This window comes from Branchiostoma lanceolatum, chromosome 8 (assembly GCF_035083965.1).
Source record: "Branchiostoma lanceolatum isolate klBraLanc5 chromosome 8, klBraLanc5.hap2, whole genome shotgun sequence".
Taxonomy (NCBI): Eukaryota; Metazoa; Chordata; class Leptocardii; order Amphioxiformes; family Branchiostomatidae; genus Branchiostoma; species Branchiostoma lanceolatum.
In genome coordinates this window covers 16,793,478-16,816,163 of record NC_089729.1, presented here as the reverse complement: position 1 = coordinate 16,816,163, position 22,686 = coordinate 16,793,478, and the positions used below count along the sequence as shown (strand labels likewise).

The 22,686-nt window shown below is 43.1% G+C and overlaps 3 protein-coding genes across 3 annotated transcripts; all 3 read right to left on the bottom strand.

Moving 5' to 3' along the window:
• Window positions 1–329: 329 nt before the first annotated feature.
• LOC136439518 (zinc finger protein 45-like) lies at window positions 330–1,768 on the bottom strand. The gene is made up of 2 exons (XM_066434935.1): window positions 1,225–1,768; window positions 330–1,036 (listed from the first exon to the last, which is right to left on the bottom strand). Exons 1-2 carry the CDS (start codon window positions 1,766–1,768, stop codon window positions 330–332), a joined length of 1,251 nt encoding a protein of 416 aa, XP_066291032.1.
• Window positions 1,769–6,742: 4,974 nt separating this feature from the next.
• LOC136439517 (uncharacterized) lies at window positions 6,743–11,044 on the bottom strand. The gene has a single exon (XM_066434934.1). It carries the CDS (start codon window positions 11,042–11,044, stop codon window positions 6,743–6,745), a length of 4,302 nt encoding a protein of 1,433 aa, XP_066291031.1.
• Window positions 11,045–17,610: 6,566 nt separating this feature from the next.
• Window positions 17,611–20,234, bottom strand: LOC136440841 (zinc finger protein 678-like). The gene is made up of 2 exons (XM_066436979.1): window positions 20,067–20,234; window positions 17,611–19,047 (listed from the first exon to the last, which is right to left on the bottom strand). Exon 2 carries the CDS (start codon window positions 19,022–19,024, stop codon window positions 17,870–17,872), a length of 1,155 nt encoding a protein of 384 aa, XP_066293076.1. The 5' UTR covers window positions 19,025–19,047; window positions 20,067–20,234; the 3' UTR covers window positions 17,611–17,869.
• Window positions 20,235–22,686: the final 2,452 nt, after the last annotated feature.

Below are 22,686 nucleotides of genomic sequence, written 5' to 3'. Positions count from 1 at the left end.
GAATATATAAAGTAATAACTTTGATGTGTGCATTCTTAGCTCATTCTTCTCTTCACCTTCAGGATCACCTCATTTTCATCCTTATATAATAATTTCTATTCATTTCTTTCTCCAATAATTTGAATAAAACTTAAGCTTGTATCAAAACAAATACAGGATATGAAGAACACTAACAGAAAGTACGCGTATTCCAAGAATAACAATCTTTAGGTATGACATAATCTGACTTTTCCAGTTTGTCTCATGGACTCTGTGTCCTTTGATTGTGTCTGCTTCCAAGGAAAGGAAAAAAAAAATAGCTACAATCGTCAAAAATTCATGGTCTAACATTAGACTGTGTGGGCAATTGTACTTGTAAAGCCGGTATAACCATCCTTCTGCGTAACACACGCGACAGGTTTCTCCCCAGTGTGGCTGGTCATGTGATTCTTTAATTGAGACTTTTGAGCCGTAGAATAGCTGCAAACCTCACACTTGAAAGGTTTCTCCCCAGTGTGGGTAGTGATGTGCTGCTTGAAACGAGACATTCGTGCTGTAGAATAACCGCATATATCACACTTGAAAGGTTTCTCTCCAGTGTGGGTAGTGATGTGCTGCTTCAAACGAGACATTCGTGCTGTAGAATAACCGCATATATTACACTTGAAAGGTTTCTCTCCAGTGTGGGTGGCCATGTGACTCTTCAAATCATAATTTCGTGCCGTAGAATAACCACATACATCACACCTGTAAGGTTTCTCACCAGTGTGGGTAGCGATGTGACGCTTCAAATGAGACATATGTGCTGTAGAATAACCACATACATCACACCTGTAAGGTTTCTCCCCAGTGTGGGTAGCGATGTGACGCTTCAAATGAGACATCTGTGCTGTAGAATAACCACATACATCACACCTGTAAGGTTTCTCACCAGTGTGGGTAGCGATGTGCTGCTTCAAATGAGACATCTGTGCTGTAGAATAACCACATACATCACACCTGTAAGGTTTCTCACCAGTGTGGGTAGCGATGTGCTGCTTCAAATGAGACATCTGTGCTGTAGAATAACCACATACATCACACCTGTAAGGTTTCTCACCAGTGTGGGTAGCGATGTGCTGCTTCAAATGAGACATCTGTGCTGTAGAATAACCACATACATCACACCTGTAAGCCCCCCCCCCCCCCCCTCCATGTGGGTAGCCATGTGACTCTTCAAATCATACTTTCGTGCTGTAGAATAACCGCATTCATCACACCTGTAAGGTTTCTCCCCGGTGTGGATGGCCATGTGACGCTTCAATTTGCTCTTCTGGGCAGTGGCAAAAGCACACCGCTCACAGCTGTAGGGCTTCTCACCAGTGTGTGACATCATATGAACCTTTAACAGGTTTTTGCTGACTGCAGAGTAGTTGCACTTTGCGCAGCTGTACGGCCGGTAGTTACTGTGTTTGGCCATGATGTGAAGTTTCATGTGAACCTTTCGTGCAGCGGAATAGTCGCAGACATCGCACTGAAAAGGTCTCTCACCGGCACCGTGAGTTGCCCTGAGATGCTTCACAAGGTGATCTTTCTTCGTTTGTTTACCTTTACCTGCGGCGTGCGACGTCCTAACGTGCCGTTTCATGGCGGACATCTTGGATGCGGAGAACTCGCATTCCCGGCATCGATGTGGTCTATCAGCACTGTGAGTCTTGCGGCTCTGTTTCCTTGTCCCTCCATGGTCTGTTTCTGGACAAGGCCGTTTCTCTTCTGTCTGTTCATGCAGATCTTCTGCTGCTTCTTCCATCTAATAGGGGGAAAGAAACTTAGACGTAAAAAACACAAGAATCTATGCAGTGCAACATGTTTGCTACCACACAAGAACCTTACTGTCTAACGTGTTTGCCACAACACAAAAACCTTACTGTGTAACATGTTTGCCACCACACAAGAACCTTACTGTGTATTAACATGTTTGCTACCACACAAGAACCTTACTGTCTAACATGTTTGCCACAACACAAGAACCTTACTGTGTAAAATGTTTGCCACCACACAAGAACCTTACTGTGTATTAACATGTTTGCCACAACACAAGAACCTTACTGTGTAACATGTTTGCCACAACACAAGAACCTTACTGTGTAACATGTTTGCCACCACACAAGAACCTTACTGTGTATTAACATGTTTGCTACCACACAAGAACCTTACTGTCTAACATGTTTGCTACCACACAAGAACCTTACTGTGTAACATGTTTGCCACAACACAAGAACCTTACTGTGTAAAATGTTTGCCACCACACAAGAACCTTACTGTGTATTAACATGTTTGCCACAACACAAGAACCTTACTGTGTAACATGTTTGCCACAACACAAGAACCTTACTGTGTAACATGTTTGCCACCACACAAGAACCTTACTGTGTATTAACATGTTTGCTACCACACAAGAACCTTACTGTCTAACATGTTTGCTACCACACAAGAACCTTACTGTCTAACATGTTTGCCACAACACAAGAACCTTACTGTGTAAAATGTTTGCCACCACACAAGAACCTTACTGTGTATTAACATGTTTGCCACAACACAAGAACCTTACTGTGTAACATGTTTGCCACAACACAAGAACCTTACTGTGTAACATGTTTGCCACAACACAAGAACCTTACTGTGTATTAACATGTTTGCCATAACACAAGAACCTTACATGTGTAACATGTTTGCCACAACACAAGAACCTTAGTGTGTAACATGTTTGCAACAACACAAGGACCTTACTGTGTAACATGTTTGCCACCACACAAGAACCTTACTGTGTAACATGTTTACCACAACACAAGAACCCGACTGTGTAGCGTATTTGCCACAGCACAAGAACCTTACTGTGTAACATGTTTGCCAAGGAAAAGCAAAACATGAAATATCTGAAGTATCTCCCACTGAAGTGTAATTCAGGGACACTTACAAACACATCTTTAATCTACTTTCAGCTCTATGTTACACTGCACCATGCACCAGGAAATGTCCCACAACACGGCACTTGTTGTGTACACGATGGTACGCTGCGTAAGTGGCACGCATGGGGGAGCCCCTATCTCACTGGACCCACGACTAGTTGGCGGCCCCGTTGTAAAGTAAGTGGAATCGCTCACAGCCCGTATATGGCCAGATGATGTTAACCAATCAGAGAGAGATACATATGACATTGACCAATCAGAAGGAGGGACACTTTCTCTGACTAATCTCACGGGGAGATCTCCCACCAGAGGGGAAGGAATTGAGTAGATTTGAAGAAAAAATCGTTTCGAAATATTGTCTCTGGGAAGTTTGGTTTCAACATGAAATCTGTGACCGTCTGGACAAAACACATGCATTTCTTTACACATCGGACAAATGAATTTACATGTATATTATTGGTTGATCTATGCGTCATACAGGAATTCGTATCTCTTACATGTGTCTTATATGGGTCAGCTTTGATTGGCCAATCATTGAGAATTACGTTAACTAGAAAGGAAACGTTTGCAAGCAAATACATATTAATGTTTACCTTCACGTGGTCTAGCTTTACTAGCTGCTGCTATGTTTATTTTACACATTCATATACTAGCCTGAATTCAATCAAGCCTCCTGTGACCGCTCGCCGTCCTGTAATCGGCTCCCAACCCAATAGGGAGGGGAGAGAAACCCCCGGACAGCTGGAGTTTTCGTTATACCAAGGACATTATTGGTTATACAGACTAATTCATATACGTGGTGAGCAGCCCTCCAGCTCTGTCTTGCCGATTTGTTACAAAATGCAATCCAACACCCCTGTGTCTGTCATTTTCCCAGTAACCATGGTTACAGCCCTCATTGACCTAATGTGTTTGGAGAAGAAGAAGAAGAGGAAGAAACGAAGCAAAAACAACATGTTTCCCTTCTGTGCTCCCTTCGCGTTGCTCACTGGGTAATTCTATTCGGTGGTTATAGCAAATGACCAGGTCTTATGGCAGCATATTAACCGAGGAATAGGCGGGTCATTGACCCTTTAATTATACACCCAAACACTGCTTGAAACACCATAAAAAGGCAGTGCCTGGCGTGACCACCCTTACCCCTCCAACAATGGTACCTTCCATCAACATCGATACGTCTCTATGCGGAAGAAACCATCTCTAGAAACGGGTGGGGGAGTGTTATGAAAAGGGCCATGCTCGTTCACATGTGGTTTTGATTGCATCACAATGCCTAAAAACCTATGAAAGGAAACAACCGCATGGAGTCTGCAACTGAGGCTAGCCGCTTTCATGCCATTTCCTACATCAAAAATCTCAATGGCCCTTAATTGTTTGAGTACAATTGTTGACACGCAACACACAGCGTCCACATGGTATATGTGCCTTGAACAGTCAAAGGTTGGATTTGAACCGGAAAGCAAAGATTCCACCACAGCATCAACTATGGACGAAACACACCTACCTCACCTGTAAGGTAGTTTACCTGGTCCCTAGTCAAACGGAACATACCTACCTTCCACATCACATCAGATCATCTGTTCCATCCTCCTTCAAACTACTCATCAAAGACAGACTAAAACGGACTCAAACATTCTGAACTGGTAGTAAATTGAAATTGAAGTAAATATGTATATACTATGTAATGTTATGTTATGCAATGCAATGTATGTATGTATATGTTATCATGTTTATGACTCCAGGAAGCTGTAGTGAAGTGCATCTGTGTAATTCACTAATGGATGTCGTTTTAACAATAAACAATAAACCTCACCTGTAAGGTATCTTAGCCGGTCTAGTAATTAAAGGAGCTACAACAGTCAACTAACTCACATTTCGGTCTGTAAAACACATCTAGGTTCCTAACTCGGCCCCTGTTCAATCTACAACACGCCCAAGTTCCATGTGAGGCGCCTCACCTACAGATTGCGCAAGCCCTTGAGAAAACACACCACCAACCCTTATATGTCTTACTTGGACCATTATGCAGTAATAAACAATTCAAGGTGTCATTGTAACACATGTTCCCGAGACATAGAACTGACCCACTCACTTGTAAGGAGTTTTACCTGGCTCGTTGATGAAGACGCCCCACGTGCGGTGTCCTAACTGTGGCTTCTAACTAGAGATAGCCACACAATACAGCCACTAGGGACCCGATTCTTACGAAAGGAAGCGCTGGGTAAAGTTGTTGTGGGAAAGCTTATTTTGTACACAAAGCAAAACACAAACAGACACTATCTGTTGTCTCTGGCCAGGCAAAAACAAACATAAAACGTGGCAAATCCGCTCGCAGAGTACCGCATGTTTACGGACAGGAAAATAGCTTTTCATTCTATTTGGTTTTAAAAAGATGTTGTTTTCAAGGTTTAACGTCAACGATAGATCGGAGGGCTTAGATTTTAAAAAAATGCACAATGTCCTTAAACCCAATTAAAACATAATCTAATAAGGGACAGTACGAAATTTACCGGGGGGGCGTAGGGGGGAGAGGGCTAAGGGGAAAAAATTCCTGGGGGAGGGCCATGGAAAAAAGAATTGGCTTGGGGGAAGGGCCAAGGAACTTTTTTTTAGCAATACCTTAGCATAAGTCTGCCAGCAAGATTTGCCCCTCGAAATGCAGGTACAAATACGAGTTATAAATAATTCAAAACGCCAGATACATACAGATATATGATGTGTTCATAGTTTCCTAAAATGATGAATTTTATCTGTCGACATTTCGACGTCCAGCCAGGACTAGATACTGTTTAGCAGTTAAGGCTGCACCAAGTAATTTTTATGGATGACGTCCTTTGGAGACCCTAAATCTAATGCGAGAGCGCGAAAAAAAACAAGAAGGGCCGAAAAAAACAAGATGCCTAGATTTGAAATATGATAGTCAACGACACATGTTAGGACACAAATTGAATGAGAGAACACAGTGTAACAACTAACGATAATTTTATTCATCATGAAAACAGCAATAATTTTAATAAATCAGTTGAAGTTGAACAGCAGTTGTTGTCCTGTCCTGTTTCTTTCCACATCCCATTGATTTGCGGCACTGTCGTAACTCTTTGGTCATAGTGACAGGAAGCAGAATTTCTGGGGTTTTTTTCTGGGAACAGACCAAATTACTTGGTGTAGCCTAACAGATGTTTACGGTGAAGCAATTGGCTCCGACCATGGTGCTGGTTTAGCTTCCTGGAGCTGAAAAGTACTGTATTTTATTTTGTTCACAGATATCTACTCTGTCTGCTCGGTCAAAAACAACAATGATGACTAGGAGCTTTGAGTGTTGCTGATTCAACATTTTATTCCGTCATAAGCAAACATAAGATGTATCAATATACAAAATATATGTACGAGGGGTGATAAATAAGTCCTCAGCCTCACCCAGAAATAAGGTGCACAGCTCAAATTTTTGGGAAATAATTATGTAGTATGAAGTCTTTTATGTATGTGTTAGATACTAGGTTCTTATAACCAAAGTCATCACAAGCACATCGGTAAGTTGGGAGAGCTCAGTTTATTCTGCTTGTTTTCCAGGACTCTCGACTCTGAGTGCCCTCTGCCCTCTGGGCTGTACCACTTCCCCAAAGGGGTCATAGTGGGTTCACCACATGCCTTCCCACTTTAAGAAGGTTTACGGGGTCAATCTGATGATACATGTGGGTCCACTAGGCTGCTACTTACTACAAGTTACTACTAAAGCTAGTTTACAACGTGACTAAACAGGTTTAAAAGGTCCTGGACTGAACTGAACAAAAGGTTCACTATAACTAGTAACTGACTTATATGTCCCAAGCCCTGCTGAGGCCGTCCGCGTTACCGTTTTGGACGCCTTTTTTGTGCTCAAACACAATGTCATGCTCCTGGAGCAGGAAGCTCCACCTCATGAGACGCCTGTTCTTGTCTCGTAGCTGCCCGAGCCATGTCAGCGGCTTGTGGTCAGACTGCACCGTGAAGGGACGGCCATAGATGTAGTACCGAAACTGTTCGGTGGCGAAGAGAATGGCGTAACATTCCTTCTCTATGGTGGACCACTTGCGTTGGCGGTCTGTAAGCTTCCGGCTTCTGTAGGCTATGGGGTGGTCACAACCTGCAGCATCTCTTTGGCTGAGGACAGCTCCAATACCGTTGTCACACGCGTCAACCTGGACGATGAAGGGCTTGTCGTGGTTGGCTATCTTGAGCACCGGTTCGTGGCAGAGAGCTTCCTTCAACTTGTTGAATGCAGCGGCGCATTGCGGCGTCCAGTTGATGTGATTTGGCTGGTTCTTCTTCAGGAGATCTGTAAGGGGGGCTGCGACATTGGCCATGTTGGCGATGAAATCCTTATAGTAGTTCACCAATCCAATGAACGCTCTGACTCCTTTTTTGGTTTTAGGAGCTGGTGTGTTTTGGATGGCGGCCACCTTGCTGGACATGGGGCATACCTCGCCTTGTCCGACCACCTTACCCAGGTAGTCCGCCCTTGGCATAGCCAGTCTGCATTTTGACGGTTTTACAGTCAGGCAGGCTTTTGCCAGGCGCGCGAAGATGTCATCGAGATGGTTTAGGTGGTCTTCCCATGTGAGGCTGCTGACCACAATGTCGTCCATCACTGCTCTTGCATATTCTTCCGCTCCTCTGAGTATCTTATCCATCATACGCTGGAAACAGGCAGGCGCATTTTTCATCCCGAAGGGCATCCTGGTGAACTCGAAATGGCCGAGAAACGTCTGAAATGCTGATTTACTCCTGGCCCTGGATGATAGTGGTATCTGGTAGAAACCCTTCGTCAAGTCGATGACTGAGATGTAACGTGATGCGCCTACTCCGTCGATAATTTCGTCTATCCTGGGCATCGGATACCTATCAGCGATGGTCTCATTGTTTAGTTTTCTGTAGTCAACACACATGCGGACACCGCCATCCTTCTTGTTAACTAGTACTATTGGGGCATTGTATGGGCTTTCGGATTCCTGGATGATGCCCAGCTTCTGTAGATTGTGGATTTCTCGTTGCAGTTCGGGTCTCACTTTGTGAGGGATGGGGTATGCCATTTGATGAGTCGGCTGGTCGTTGTGAGTGAGAATGTCAAACTCGGCAGCTGTGGTTTTCCCTGGGTTGCCGGAGATGACTGCTGAGTGTTTGCGGACTAGGCGGTGAAGTTCTGCTAGCTGCATGTCCGAGAGGTCCGGGCCATAGGTAATTTCTGATAGCTCTGCGCTTTCAGAAACAGCCGTGTCAAGGCCGGGAAGGTCCTCTTCCAGTGTGGTGGAGCCTGCCACCTGCATGGGTTGCTCCCATGGGCGTAGCAGGTTCACGTGGTAGATTCGAATTCGTTTTGTCCGACGTCCCGTGTCCACCTTGTAGTCTACGGAGTTCATCTTCTGCATGATTGTGTAGGGTCCTCTCCATTGTCGTTGTAGTTTCGAGGTAGCGGAGGGAAGGAGCACCAGAACCTGATCCCCTACGCTGAATTCCCTGTCTCTGGCTGTTTTGTCGTACCAGGCCTTTGACTTCTTCTGTGTCGTTTCTTGCTGTTGAAGGGACCACTCTTGCATCCATTCTAGCTTAGTTTTCAAGTCGGTGATGTAGTCGGCAAGGCTGTCTTCCTGCTCTTCCTCGTCCAGCCATGTTTCGCGGAGGACCATCAGTGGACCCCTTACTTGCCGGCCGAAGGTGAGTTCAAAGGGCGAGAAGCCGGTCGATGCACATGGAGTTTCCCGGTAGGCGAAACATACGAATGGGAGGTAGTCATCCCAGTCTTTGGCATCCTCGCTGACGAGCTTGCGGAGCATGGCTTTCAGAGTTCCGTTGAAGCGCTCACATACTCCGTTGGTCTGGGGGTGGTAGGGTGAAGTGCGGAGCTTGTGGATGCCGAGCTTCTCACACATTTGGGTGAGAACTGTGGACAGGAAGTTGGCACCCTGGTCGGTGAGGATCTCTTCCGGGATTCCAACCCTGGAGAAGAATGTCATGAGGGCCTTAGCGACACGTTCAGCCTCTGTGGACGGGAGGGGTATAGCCTCCGGGTAGCGTGTTGCATGGTCCACCATGGTGAGGATGAATTTGTTGCCCGAGTTAGAGCGTTGGAGGGGGCCGACGATGTCGATTCCGATCCTCCGAAAAGGTTTGCCGATGATTGGCGGGGCCACCATTGTGTGTTTTTCCCCGGCGCGCCGTGTGGCGGACCTTTGGCATTCAGGGCAACCCTTGCAGAATCGTTTGACGTCCCTGAATAATCCCGGCCAGTAGAAATGCTGGAGAATACGCTCTCTGGTGCGGGTGATTCCGAGGTGTCCGGCGAGTGGAATAGTGTGGGCGAGACGGAGAACTTGGATTCTATGCTCTGCTGGGACGACCACCTGAAACACCGGTGACATACCCGGAGCTGCACCATCCTCACCCTGTCGCTGGGTAGGGGTCCATTTCCTCATCAGATATCCATGTCTCTTGACATAACATGTTTGCAGATGCCTGCTCTCCAGCTCTGGGATAGCATCCCTCCATGCTGATTGCAAGGACTGGTCAGCAGACTGCTGGGCGAGAAGGCGTTGTGGTGTGACATCGAACACTGAGGCGTCATCAGCGGCGTCTAAGGAGGTTGTCAAGGTAGGTGCGTGGTGTGGGACGCCTAGGGGAGCTGCGATGTCGCCTTCGTCTTCATCGGCGGTTCCAAGGGGATCAGCAATGGCAGGGTCGTCTGAGTTTTCCCTGGTTGTGTCGTCCAACGTGTAGAGAGGGGTAGGATGAACGTCGGATGTGGATGCCTCATCTGCAATCTTCTCCTCCGCTGCGTGGGCTCGGTGGGCCTGTGCACGGGTTACGACGCAGGCAGTGTGATAGTCGTTGCCCAGCAGGACAGGGAAGGGGGTATTCATGACGCCGACCTCAATCTGTTTCTGTTCGCCCGCCACATTGAGAGAGACCAGGGCAGTGGGGATCTCGTCCACAGTGCCGTTGGCCATCCTGACTCGAATGAAGTCTCCGAGGTAAGACTTCTGGGATACATATTTGCCATTAACAAATGTCATTGTACTGCCAGTATCTCTGTAGATGTGCACCCGTCGGCCATCGATCGCACCTTCCATGCTCCACTTGTTGTCTGGGATGGGTTGGTCGGAATCCCAGAACTGGTAACGGCCATCGCAGAACATGCTGTTCTGTGGTTTGGCCTTCAGCTTCTTGCAGCTCCTGATGTCATGTCCAGGGTTCTTGCAGTAGGAACAGGTTAGCTGGGGCGACGATGAACTGGCGCCCGAGTTAGCGAATTTGTGTTTGTTTGTGATTCTATCAGCTGCTGTGGCCAAGTCTTTTGGCTCCCATATATCCTGTTCTTGTAACTTATCCGCGAGGTCGGGCGGACAGCCCTCTAGGAACTGCTCCCTTATTATGAGCTTTGTAAGGAACTGCTCCTTAGTGTCATCCTTCTTCTGACGTTCACGCTCTGCTGCGTCTGCCCAACGACCCAGACCAACATGGAGTTTACAAAGCCACTCCTTGTAGCTATCCGAGGGTTGTTTACGGGAGGTCCGAAATCGGTGTCTGTACTCCTCCGCCGTCAGCTCATACTTGGCATAGATGGCTAGTTTAACTTTATCGTAATCCATGCTATCGATCTCGGACAACTGCACAAATGCCTCTCGCGCCTTACCCGAGAGCAAAGCCGCCAGCTTTGGCGCCCACCGAGACTTAGGCCATCCGTTGGCAGTTGCGAGGCGTTCAAAGGTGGTGAGGTACACCTCGACGTCTTCCCCTTCATAGAACTGTGGGATCTTGGGGCCCTTTGTAGATTCTGTTGTGGCTGGGGTGAGTTTATGTCCTTCAAGTTCCAGTTTCGTTTCTAAGAGGCGCCGTTCTTCGACCAACAACTGATGTTCTGCGTTATGACGCACTTTTGCTGTCTCAAGCTCCAGCTTCAGCTTCTCGAGCTCCAGCTCCTTCAATTTGACAGCGCTCGCCTCGTCGGCCTGCTGCTTATGTTCGTGGCTGTACAAAGAAGCCAGCATGTCCTCTTTGTCCATGGCAGAGGGGTCGATTCCCCGCTCCCCACAGGCTTTCCGGAGACTTGCTACTGACATTTGACTGAATTTCGGAGGCGCCATGGCACGCGGACAGCTCAACAGGCTTGGGATTGCAGATATAAGTTTACAATGACAAAAATATATGCGATACAACGAACGGCTTTGGAAACGCCCGTCTGGTTAAAACCAGAAAACGTAGGCTAGCACACACTGAGGAATGTCTAAATTAGCGAGAATGTGGCTTGAGTACAAAAACAAATGGCACAGAGGGTAGGCCTAAGATACAGTTAGGAGGTCTAACAGAGCCACAGGTGACAATAAAATAAGGAAAAGGAACTGGATTTCAATCCTATCAGGAAATACAATACAATGCAATGAGTCCGGCCTGAGAAACAGGAGATTGTCTTCAGACGGCCCGTCAGCAGGCCCAGACTTCTGTCTCCCTCAACATCTGGAACTGGTTAGAGGCCTAGATGCACTGACCTTCCTTGGCATGTGGCAGGGTAGAAGTGGAGAAATGGTAACTTTCTGGAACCGGAATGTCCAAAAGATGTAGGTTGAAGTGTTGCTGGAAACGGTGCAGAGGTCCGTGGCTTCCCAGGAAGATGTGTTGAATTGAAGGGGGAAAGTTCCTTCTCCTCTTACTTGACGGATGAGCGTCTTCAGCTTGCAGTCCGCGGCACAGTAGGATGGAGTGGTGGAAACAGTTCCGTTCCTCTTCGAGGTGATGACAGTAGGTTCAGGTATAGTCCGTGACGCCAATGTTAGATACTAGGTTCTTATAACCAAAGTCATCACAAGCACATCGGTAAGTTGGGAGAGCTCAGTTTATTCTGCTTGTTTTCCAGGACTCTCGACTCTGAGTGCCCTCTGCCCTCTGGGCTGTACCACTTCCCCAAAGGGGTCATAGTGGGTTCACCACAGTATGTCTACCAAGTTTCAAATCGTTGTGATCATTACTTTGCAGACGGCACTCCGTAACATTAGGTGAGGTAGAAGGATACAAACATGGACAATTGAGCTGCGACCTGAGGTGTGCTGGCCAACTTGCTCTGCTGAAAGTCGGATACCCACTACTTTTTAGTTGAAATAAGAAGGGGATCTTCATCAAACATTTTGACAATGTCTTCGGAGATTTTATGGCAATTCTTGGCCCGAGGAACTCGACCCACACATCTCAGAGTTTCAACATTGTTTTTCTCATCACTTACCTACTAGTTTTTAAATGGACGTCGACTAAAAAATATTGACCGCAATACTTTGAAGTTTGGTGGATATTGCTAAAACATGTCATGCTACATAATCATAACCCGAAATTTTAGATGTGGACCTTATTTCTGGGTGAGGCAGAGGACTTATTGATCACCCCTCGTACAGTCTAACCTGTACTAGTGTCCATCTTTCTTAAAGCACCGCCATTTTGACCACTCTTTGGTGGTCCCTTAGATAATCATCTCATTGACACAGGCATACCGAATCCTGTCTATAGTGACCGCCAGTCTACTGCTACCATTTTTGTGACATTTATCTTGCAAAGAAACAGGTTGCAATCAGTGGGTTTTGTGTTGAGCGTGGCGCTTAACCCTATCTAGACCGGGCTTTTTTTAGACTTCTTGGACGGGGGGGGGGGGGGGGGGGCTCTTTCGACCCTACCATCATAACTTCCGAACGGTGTGCCGTATCATCACCAAATTTGCAGGGAGTGATGTTCACGTAAAGTTTTATAATTCCTGCAATTTTTGTGACGTTATGACGTAATATAACGTAATTATGACGTCATCGATGTGATTTTATTGGCTAAATAGGGAATTCCCATAATATCTAAACGTATTAGACAAAATACTGCGTATTATTGATTTAAAGGTATGCCAAGACATTTGACGTCAGTGGTGACGAAGTTGACGTCAAAATGACGTCGAACGATGACGTCATGTGTTTTTAGCGACCCCCTGGGATCCGCCATCTTGGATCGGCCATTTTGAAATTTTCAAAAATACTTTTTTCCCATTTATGACCCCAAATAACAATCATAATAGACATAAAACATTAATCTGAATGTTTCTGGTTAAGAAAATTCCAGGTTATGACGAATCTAAAGGCGAAAAAGCCTGTTTATACCGAATTTAATGATCTTGTCCGCCATCTTGGATTTTGAGCGATGACGTCATCAAATTAGCATAATTTATGAATATTTAATCATGACAGTTACATTGAATTACATATGATGTTGTACATTTAAGATACTAGTGTGGTTGAGCAAAAAAACATTGGAAACAACTATGTTTAAATCGAAATTAGTGAAATTTGCAGAAAATGCCTCTTCAGAAACCGGTTGCCATGGCAACACGAAAAATGATAAACTTATACTTTTATCATAATATTGTTGCCAACTAAATTTCAGGAAAAGTCACCAAGTTTGGTTGTCCTACCATACGTCGTTTGGCAGTTATACGATGTCAAAGTTGGCGCGGGCACTTTTAGCCCCCCCCCCCCCCGGTCTAGATAGGGTTAAGCTGTTTCAACATTACAAGTGATATATATCAGATATCAGACACTGGAATTCTTCGGTAGGTTTTGCATATCCTATAAATTACTCTGTCTTTTTAAGTGATTGCCTCACTGCGAACTTAAAACCGGTGTTTCCGTTGCTGTACAGCATGTGACTACATCGCTACGGCGAACTTAAAACTCTGCAAACACTCCTTTTTCCCTCTAATACAAAATTGCATCATTGCAAACTTGTACAGTACATCACTGATTGACAGTCACCAGGGCCTAGGTCTCCTTATCCTGGATTTGTTTTATTTATTCGCACATGTATAAACAAGAGTTCCGCGACCTCATATTTCCATGAATTCTATTTATGCAAATGACTTAGACATTTACATAATATATGCTTAATCATAAACACCTTTATCTTACTTACACATGTTGCAATATTGACAGTCCTATAATTTTCCAATTTGATGAATTTCGGTGTTTTTGCATCAATTATGCAAATTGGGAATTTATTTGCGTAAATGGTATCTGTTGATGCTCCACTTTCCATAAACTACATATGTTACATGTATTTGAGTCTTATAACGGAAAGCACTGCAAATATAGATTTTCCTCATTAGCTATGCAAATTAAGTCCCAATTAGCATAATTTGCACTTCATTGTGTATATCTCTGTCTAAACAACCTGCATACTAAATATCATGGAAATCCGTTGTTGCTTTGTTCAGTTATTCTCCTTATAAGATTTTCAAAATAATGCCCCTGCAGTTCCTGAGCAAGCTGCTAGGGGGCCCTACACCACTTCTTTATTACATCACAAGCTATCTGCCACCCAAAAATCAAGACCACAGCACTTCCAGGTCAAAATATACAAAAATTGAAGTTCTGATGCAGTACCAAGGTCACATACCAGGGGGCCCAAAATCGACCTTGAATTTCGGCTTCACAACACCTACCCACATACCAAATATCATCGTAATCCATCAATAGGTTCTTGAGTTATGCTGACTACAATAGTCCGGAAACACAACACACAGACAGACACGCCAAAAACAATATCTCCATTTTTCATGGAGATAATAGTTACAGCTAACAAAGCATAGCATTTTTGCATTAATTATTCAAATCAGGTGTTCCCAAGCCTACCCACATACCAAATATCATCTGATTTGGGATGCTGGATGGAAGCATGTGACATTGTGTGTATGTGATTGTACATGTATAACTATAATGAGTCAACATATATACTATAAATGCAGAAATGTTCGCGGTGGTTTTATGTTCGGGGTTTTCGCGGTGAACTCTTTACCATCAACTTAAAACCAGCATGAGAAGCCTTTCCATTATATGACTGAAGTGTTACTATTGTTTCAAACGCGAACTCAAAACCACCGGGAAGACTCCATTTTCTCCCTACCGCAAAATCAAATCCCCACAAACATTTCTGCATTTACAGTAAACATAATACAGAACCAATTTGGAAATTATTTGCTTGTTGACTCACTTATCAAGAAGCAGTAACAGTAGGAGTATACAAACCTGTACAAGTGACTCTACAGATATAGATAATTTTCCCGTTGACACAAGCATTAACTTGACTATGGTGACCAGACCACCTCTCCACATAGACCAGTCCCATGAGTGGTCTTCTTAGGCAAGTTTGACTGTATGTCATTTTGAGTTTACTCTTTAATCCTGTCTACATGTAGCAGGGACTACTAGTACACATGCATATGCTTGTATCATGTTTGTCATTATCAATTTCTACATCACAAATCATTCCTTGTGAAGGATAAATTTACACTATGTTGCAGTACCAAAGAAGATGGATAGGTGGGGCACTAGGACAACTACATTGTACATCTTGACTCATGGTGTTCTGTAGCTTTGCCACTGATGCAAGGTAGTTATAGCCTGGGTACCGTCCTCTGCAGTAACCGCTGACTCAATCGTTTCGCTTGCTAAAATCTGTGGTTAGCAGGCAAAATGATTGAGCCAGCGGTTACTACGGAGTATGGTACTCAGGTTAAGGTAGTTATGGAAAAATTAATGAATTGACTTAAAATGCAGTACTTGCAGAAAATTGGCTATCATTATGTTTGGGTTACTTTGCTAGATTGACTGTTTCACAAGCCTACAGACTCCTGATGACCTCTGTAAGATAGGTGCTTTTGGTGAAATTTGTGTTGAAAGAATACTAGAGAAACTGGATGGTATTTACAATCATTCATATGCAAATAGTGTTGGTCAATCATGATCAAATAGATATTGTATTTTTGCTGCACAGGTGTCCTTTAAAACTAACAACCTGTTACTTTGGAATAGCAACTTTTCGTCTTTGTGAACGTCATCAGGCAATTAAAATTGCAATGACATGTATGTACATGCCCTAGGCCTATACTATCCTTCCTTGTCTGCTCCACGATGTACAAAAGCAGACATCTGCATTTCATTTTATTTGATAAAAAATGCTACAACATATTTCAGTCAGACAAAATATAAAATATCAGTCATATGCATGTTGTCACAGAACTACAGCCATCTTAAGCTAACAATACTTGAACTAATGCTGCATATCAACATTAACGGCGAACGAACTAAAGAAAGTTGCTACTACAGTAATTAGTCAGCTAGTTCAAAATTAGTAATATGATAGGGAAGAACAACTATGTATGCGTGTTAACTTCATAAAATAACAAAACTTCCCACCTACCAACTACTCAATCAGGAACAAACATGGAAAAAATAAATTTTTAAAAATAACAAATGGTGTAATTACAATTACCATTTTCGCTGGATCTCTCCTTTACAGTCATTTTCCTGGAGTGTTATGCAGAAAAGTCGTATACCAGCTGAACAATGCAAAAAATATACAAATATGATTATGATCAACTTCAACAATTAACAAGAGTCCGAAGACCCAAAATCTCCATGAAATTTGTTTTTATATATGATGTGTTTTATTTGCCCTAGTTGTTTGTTTTTGCCGCTGGTTGTTTTATTTTATGTGCCAAAGGGTATCCACATACAGGTTTGGTAGTGTTCCCATTTGTGGTTTGACCACCAGCTGTTGGGACCTGTTGGGAATAGTTGACCTAGATAAAGAGACCAACAGATGGTGCGACCTCAAAGCCCACAATAGAGTAGATATTTCTCATTATTTATGCAAATTCAGTCCGAATTTGCATAATTACCACTTTAATTTGTACATCTCTGTCCAACCCACCTGCGTACCAAATATCATGAAAATCTGTCGCTCCTTTCTTCAGTTATTCTCCTTTGAATATTTTTACAAATACGCCATTGCAGTTCCAATGGCACATACCAGGGGGCCCAAAATCGACCTTGACGTTTCTCCTCCCAGCACCTACCCACAAACCAAATATCTTTACAATCCATCTACACGTTCTATAGTTATGCTGATTTTACGCATCCGGTGACACATACATACACACACGGTGACACAAACATACACACACGCGCACACACGCGCAAACACACTAACTTTGCATGATTTGCACTTCAGTGTGTACATCTCTGTCCAACCTACCTGCGTACCAAATATCATGAAAATCTGTTGTTCCTTTCTTCAGTTATACCCCTTTAGAACATTTTTACAAATAGGCCATTGTAGTTCCAGGGACACTAACCAGGGGGCCCAAAATCGACCTTGATCATTCTCCTCCCAGCGCATACCCACATACCAAATATCATTACAATCCATCAACACGTTCTACAGTTATGCTGACTTTAAGCATCCAGCGACACACATGCAAACGATTTACCTCCTTACTAATGCAAATTTGGTCTCATTTGCATAGTTTGCACTTAAGTGTGTACATCTTGGTCTAACCTGTCTTTGTACCAAATAACATGACGATCTGTCGATCCTCTCTTCAGTTCTTCTACATTGAAGATTTTTACAAATACGCCATTGCAGTTCTAGTCACACATGCCAGGGGGCCCAAAATCGACCTTGACCTACCTCCACTTAACACCCACCCACATACCAAAAATCATCACAATCCATGTACAGGTTCTACAGTTATGGTGACTTTAAGCATCCGGTGACACATACATACACACAAACACCAAACGCAAGCAAAACAGTATATCCATGAAAAAGCCTTTTTTCATGGAGATAATAAAGATACAGAGTGGATTTCTAATCTTGGGAATGTTATAACCACTTAAACTGATCAATAACTGATCTCTATACATCAAACCTGCAAGCTTTCTCATTTTAATGACTTCACGGTATTGAAATACGTAAGAGTACTTATTACTGCACTAATTTTCTTCAAATACTAGATACTTCCACTACTGTCATTTTTCTCAAGTTGTACCTCCACAAAAGAACTATGAATCTGCATGTTGCACTAAAACTGCTCGCTATGGCTGCCACTTCTATATGGTTTCTCCCTTGTGGGTCCGCATGTGTTTCTTCAGATTACCCAGCTGACTGAACTGCCTGCTACACTCCTCACACCTGTAAGGTTTCTCCCCTGTGTGAGTACGCATGTGTTCCCTCAGATGACCTAGTCGACTGAACTGCCTGCTGCACTCCTCACACCTGTAAGGTTTCTCCCCTGTGTGAGTTCGCATGTGAGTCTTCAGATGACCCAGCTGACTGAACTGCTTGCTACACTTCTCACACCTGTAGGGCTTCTCCCCTGTGTGAGTACGCATGTGTTCCTTCAGATGACTTAGTCGACTGAACTGCCTGGTACACTCCTCACACCTGTAAGGTTTCTCCCCTGTGTGAGTACGCATGTGAGTCTTCAGATGACCCAGCAGACTGAACTGCCTGCTACACTCCTCACACCTGTAAGGTTTCTCCCCTGTGTGAGTATGCATGTGTTCCTTCAGATGACCTAGTCCACTGAACTGCCTGCCACACTCCTCACACCTGTAAGGTTTCTCACCAGTGTGAGTCCGCATGTGAGTCTTCAGATTATCCAGCTGACTGAACTGCTTGCTACACTCCTCACACCTGTAGGGTTTCTCTCCTGTGTGAGTACGCATGTGTTTCTTCAGGTCATCTCGCATGCTGAAAAGCTTGCTGCATTCCTCGCACTTGTAGGGTTTCTCTCCTGTGTGAGTGTGCATGTGTCTCTTCAGATTACTCAGCTTACTGAACTGCCTGCTGCACTCCTCACACCTGTAGGGTTTCTCACCAGTATGAGTATGCATGTGAGTCTTTAGATGACCCAAGTTACTGAACTGCCTGCTACACTCCTCACACCTGTAAGGTTTCTCTCCTGTGTGAGTACGCATGTGTTTTTTCAGGTCACCTCGCATGCTGAAGTGCTTGCTGCATTCCTCACACTTGTAGGGTTTCTCAGCAGTGTGAGTATGCATGTGAGTCTTCAGGTTACCCAGCTGACTGAACTGCCTGCTACATTCTTCACACCTGTACACTTTCACACCTTTGCCCTGTCTGGACTCTTCCCCAAACTCTTCACATCTTTCTCCTTGCCAGGTGGAAACACTGTTGGCAGAGCCCCCTGCTGCTCCTCTCCTGACGTCATCCAAACCTTGCATGCTGCCTGTTTTTGCCATGTCAACAATATCTGGATCAACTTCTGAAAAAACAAGACAAAGCATCAGGCAATTGACATACTTAATCCTCTCTTTGACATACTTAAGGTCCTCTCTATCTGTATTGTTTGATATGTTTACTTTTACGCTCATGAGTTATGTAATGAAAAATTTCACTGTAAATTGTTGACAATCATAAGGGGTCAATGACTTTCCTCTCTGAGCATATGTACATTCATAATACCAGACAGTCAACAAGCTGGAGAGTAACCTGGGCGTCTAATTTCCGAGGTCAGCATCAGGATTTCACCAGACCGGTGGGGATGTGCATGTCCCACCATACACATAGATTGTTAGTGTAAACAAATGTTCATTTTCAGTAAAACCAAGGAGGTTTAAATCCTTCTCTATCCTTGGTAAAACAATACACAACACTGAGTCCAATTGGAAAATGTACAAAGACTGAGAAATAGTGAGCTGCATGTATGAAGGTGTTTTGAAAGTAACACTGCAGCAGTTAGTGCACTGTCCCCTGGTCTTCATACTCTCCCCATCTGGCCTCATGGCGGGAATGGAACCCAGATGTGAGTTTTTGGCGGGAAGATCGGGCGCATGTAGGGGTTTGCAGTATACGTAAAACAGGCCAATTCGGTCCTTTCAATATCAGTGTCTGTGAACCTGATCATAACATGTTGGCTCCAGACACTGTATATTGGCGTTCTCAATACAGTGCAACAAAGCTAAATTTTTGGGCCCGTTTAATATAATATCAACACTCCAACATAATTAAATAACCCATAACGATCCTCACTTTGTTTACATTTTCTACTTTCCCGTCAAAGAACATCAATTCGAGACCCAAACGGTACAACCAAGTACAACCTAGTCCAAAATATATGATATCATTTTTCATTATTCACTCTACGATATATCTGCTTGTAGTTTAGCTTACGGACGGACAATGCGAAAAATTATGATGCCTCCCCGCGATCGCGAGGCCCCTTCATGAAACTTCTTCTTTCACAATTTGTTCTCCAAACCTTTACATGTCAGCTCTTCTTACCTGAAACTTTATTGATACGCAGTCACCAGTTGAGTCACTAGAATTCCATGCACAATGAATGTGGACTCCTTCTCCAAGGACGAGAAAAACTGCTCCAAACACCCGCTGTCAGTGCAGTGTCCGAGTGTCCACGCACGCTCACAGAAAGGTGCAATCCTGTGACCCGGAATTATTACTCAGCTGGAGGTCAACACTCATGACCTGATTACCCAAAGCATGTTCATGAGCTTCCGGTGACATTTGATTGATCGGGAGGATAAAAAATAATCTATCTATTTTTTTCCAACATTGGACTGCCGTAATGTTTATCTGCGTGAATCTTGAAGATCATATTTTGCTTGTACATACATGTATATTTTACATGTATATTTAGCCCTCAGTCACAGACCCTCCAAGAGTCACCACAGCAACTCTACACTATACAACGGGCAGATAAAAAGGTCACGATCTTCTCCACTAACCTCAGCTTGGAGAGTAACCACAATGTTCATCTTTGGCTACATTTAAATATGCCCTTTGTCAGATGACAAGTCATGTTACATGTATACTATACCTGGTAGCTTCATAAAAAAACTCAAAGCTTTGTAGTGGTCTTTGCAAAAAAATATAGAAAAACAGATATCAATGTCAAAGAATGCCATTTTTTTCTTGCCATGTGCATCAGTACAACTTAGCTGAAAAATGTATTTCGAGCCATGATTGAAGTTTTCCTAAATCAAAATATAGAATGTATTGTTTGGTATATCAAGTTGTCTTCAATCATTTGTTCAACCTTCCTGACCATTTCATAATAAAGGCAAATTGTTTACCAAACTTTTTTTATGCATCGTTTTCAGAATGCCCAGAGGATGTCATCCATATTATCAAATCAGGCCTTATCTGGACACATTGCTAAATCATTATGTCAATCTGTGAGAAGAACCAAGATTTTGTTTCATTTCAAAAGTCAAATTAATAATGCCATGTATGCTTAGATCCTCATCAAGATTGTCTGGACTACAATATGCAAATTCTAGAAACCCCTGGCATATTCTACTAGATAAAAACACAATGCAGCAAGCTTGTAATAGCATCTTTATTTCACTGCTCAAGTCTTCACCAACATTCACAAGTACAACGCATTTTTATACACCAAAATAGAAACTTATTACATAACTTGCATTCACGTGACTGGCACCTACCCTGGTACCACGACAAAGTCCACCTATACTCCATCCTTCCATGGAAGTTTATATTGACATTCAGTAAGAAAACATGCTAATTACATGTCATGTTTACACATAGATATACAAGTATCTCCTACCTAGATCTTACCTAAAAGTGTATACAAATATACATAATATCATTGTACCATATTTACAAAAAAGGGTCCAAGGAAGTGGCAAACACATCAGAGTAAATTACATGTTTGACTCAAAATTACAAAAATGTCTCCTCAGGCTTTGATAAGTAGAAAATTGAACAAGAGGGGCAAAAATAAGTATCTGTACTTTGTAAGACTTGAAAGCATACATTTAGGCCACACCAATTTAATTTCTTGGTTAACGGATTTTTATCTTCCGAAAAAAACATATTTTAGAAGAAAAAAAATTTTTTCAAAATTTTTTTTTTTTTGACAATAAAAATTCGTTAACCCAGAAATTAAATTGGTGTGGCCTTAGAATTCTTTGTGTTAGTGCTGAAGTTGAAGAATTACTGTTTTCACCTGTTGTAGAGAAGTTTTACGGACTGTGGGGCAGACTCATAGCCTTTATAACTCTGATTAAGTATCATGCTGAAGATAAAAGATGAATGGCTTATTTTGGCGATGCCTCAGGTCTGGAGACATTCATTTACTCAAAGATTTGTGAAAAGCCTATTAATGTATGCCAACAACAGACATTGATAGACATTAATACAACTTTTGACAGTAATGAAAACCATTCTGCTTAGCTTGCCATTTTAATTTGGTAGAGATGAGCTTTTGCCATTGTAGCCAGTTGTTTGTATAGTTTAAAAAAAAACATTGTAGCCAGGTTGTGGTCATTCTGTCAAATTATTTACATCTCATCTGAAAATGACCACACATGGACAACCCTTTTGCTATAAACACAATTATACAATAGTGGGGTGTCTGATGATATGTGGAAAGAAACATTAGAATTCCAAAAAGTTTCACATACATAATTCATTTAAGTATATCTAAGTAAATGAAGTACCAAGGTTTCAAGTCAAAGGCAAGTTTTTAAAGCCAACATTAAAAAAATAACTTCATGTATAAGACTTTGAATTAATCGTAACCAAACTTTTCTTAACTATCAAACTGGCCTCAGTTGGCCCTACACTGGCCCTGGCTACTGCATGTGACAGTATACTTACAGTACAGACTGGAATTAGGAAATTAAACCTCACTGTAGTTGTCCAAAATACAAAAACAGCTGCCAAGAAATTCCTTATCATCAGTAGTATCACTCTAAAGAAGAGCTATTCTGTTTGCATGATATTGTCTGTACACTTTCATCATTGAAGTTCATGGTATCTAAGTTTGATTTACATGTCAGATTACAAGAGCAATGCCTTCTTAAGTCACTGTCTTTATGTTTAGTGAGTTCACATTGCAGGTAGTTACTTTTTCCCTTTA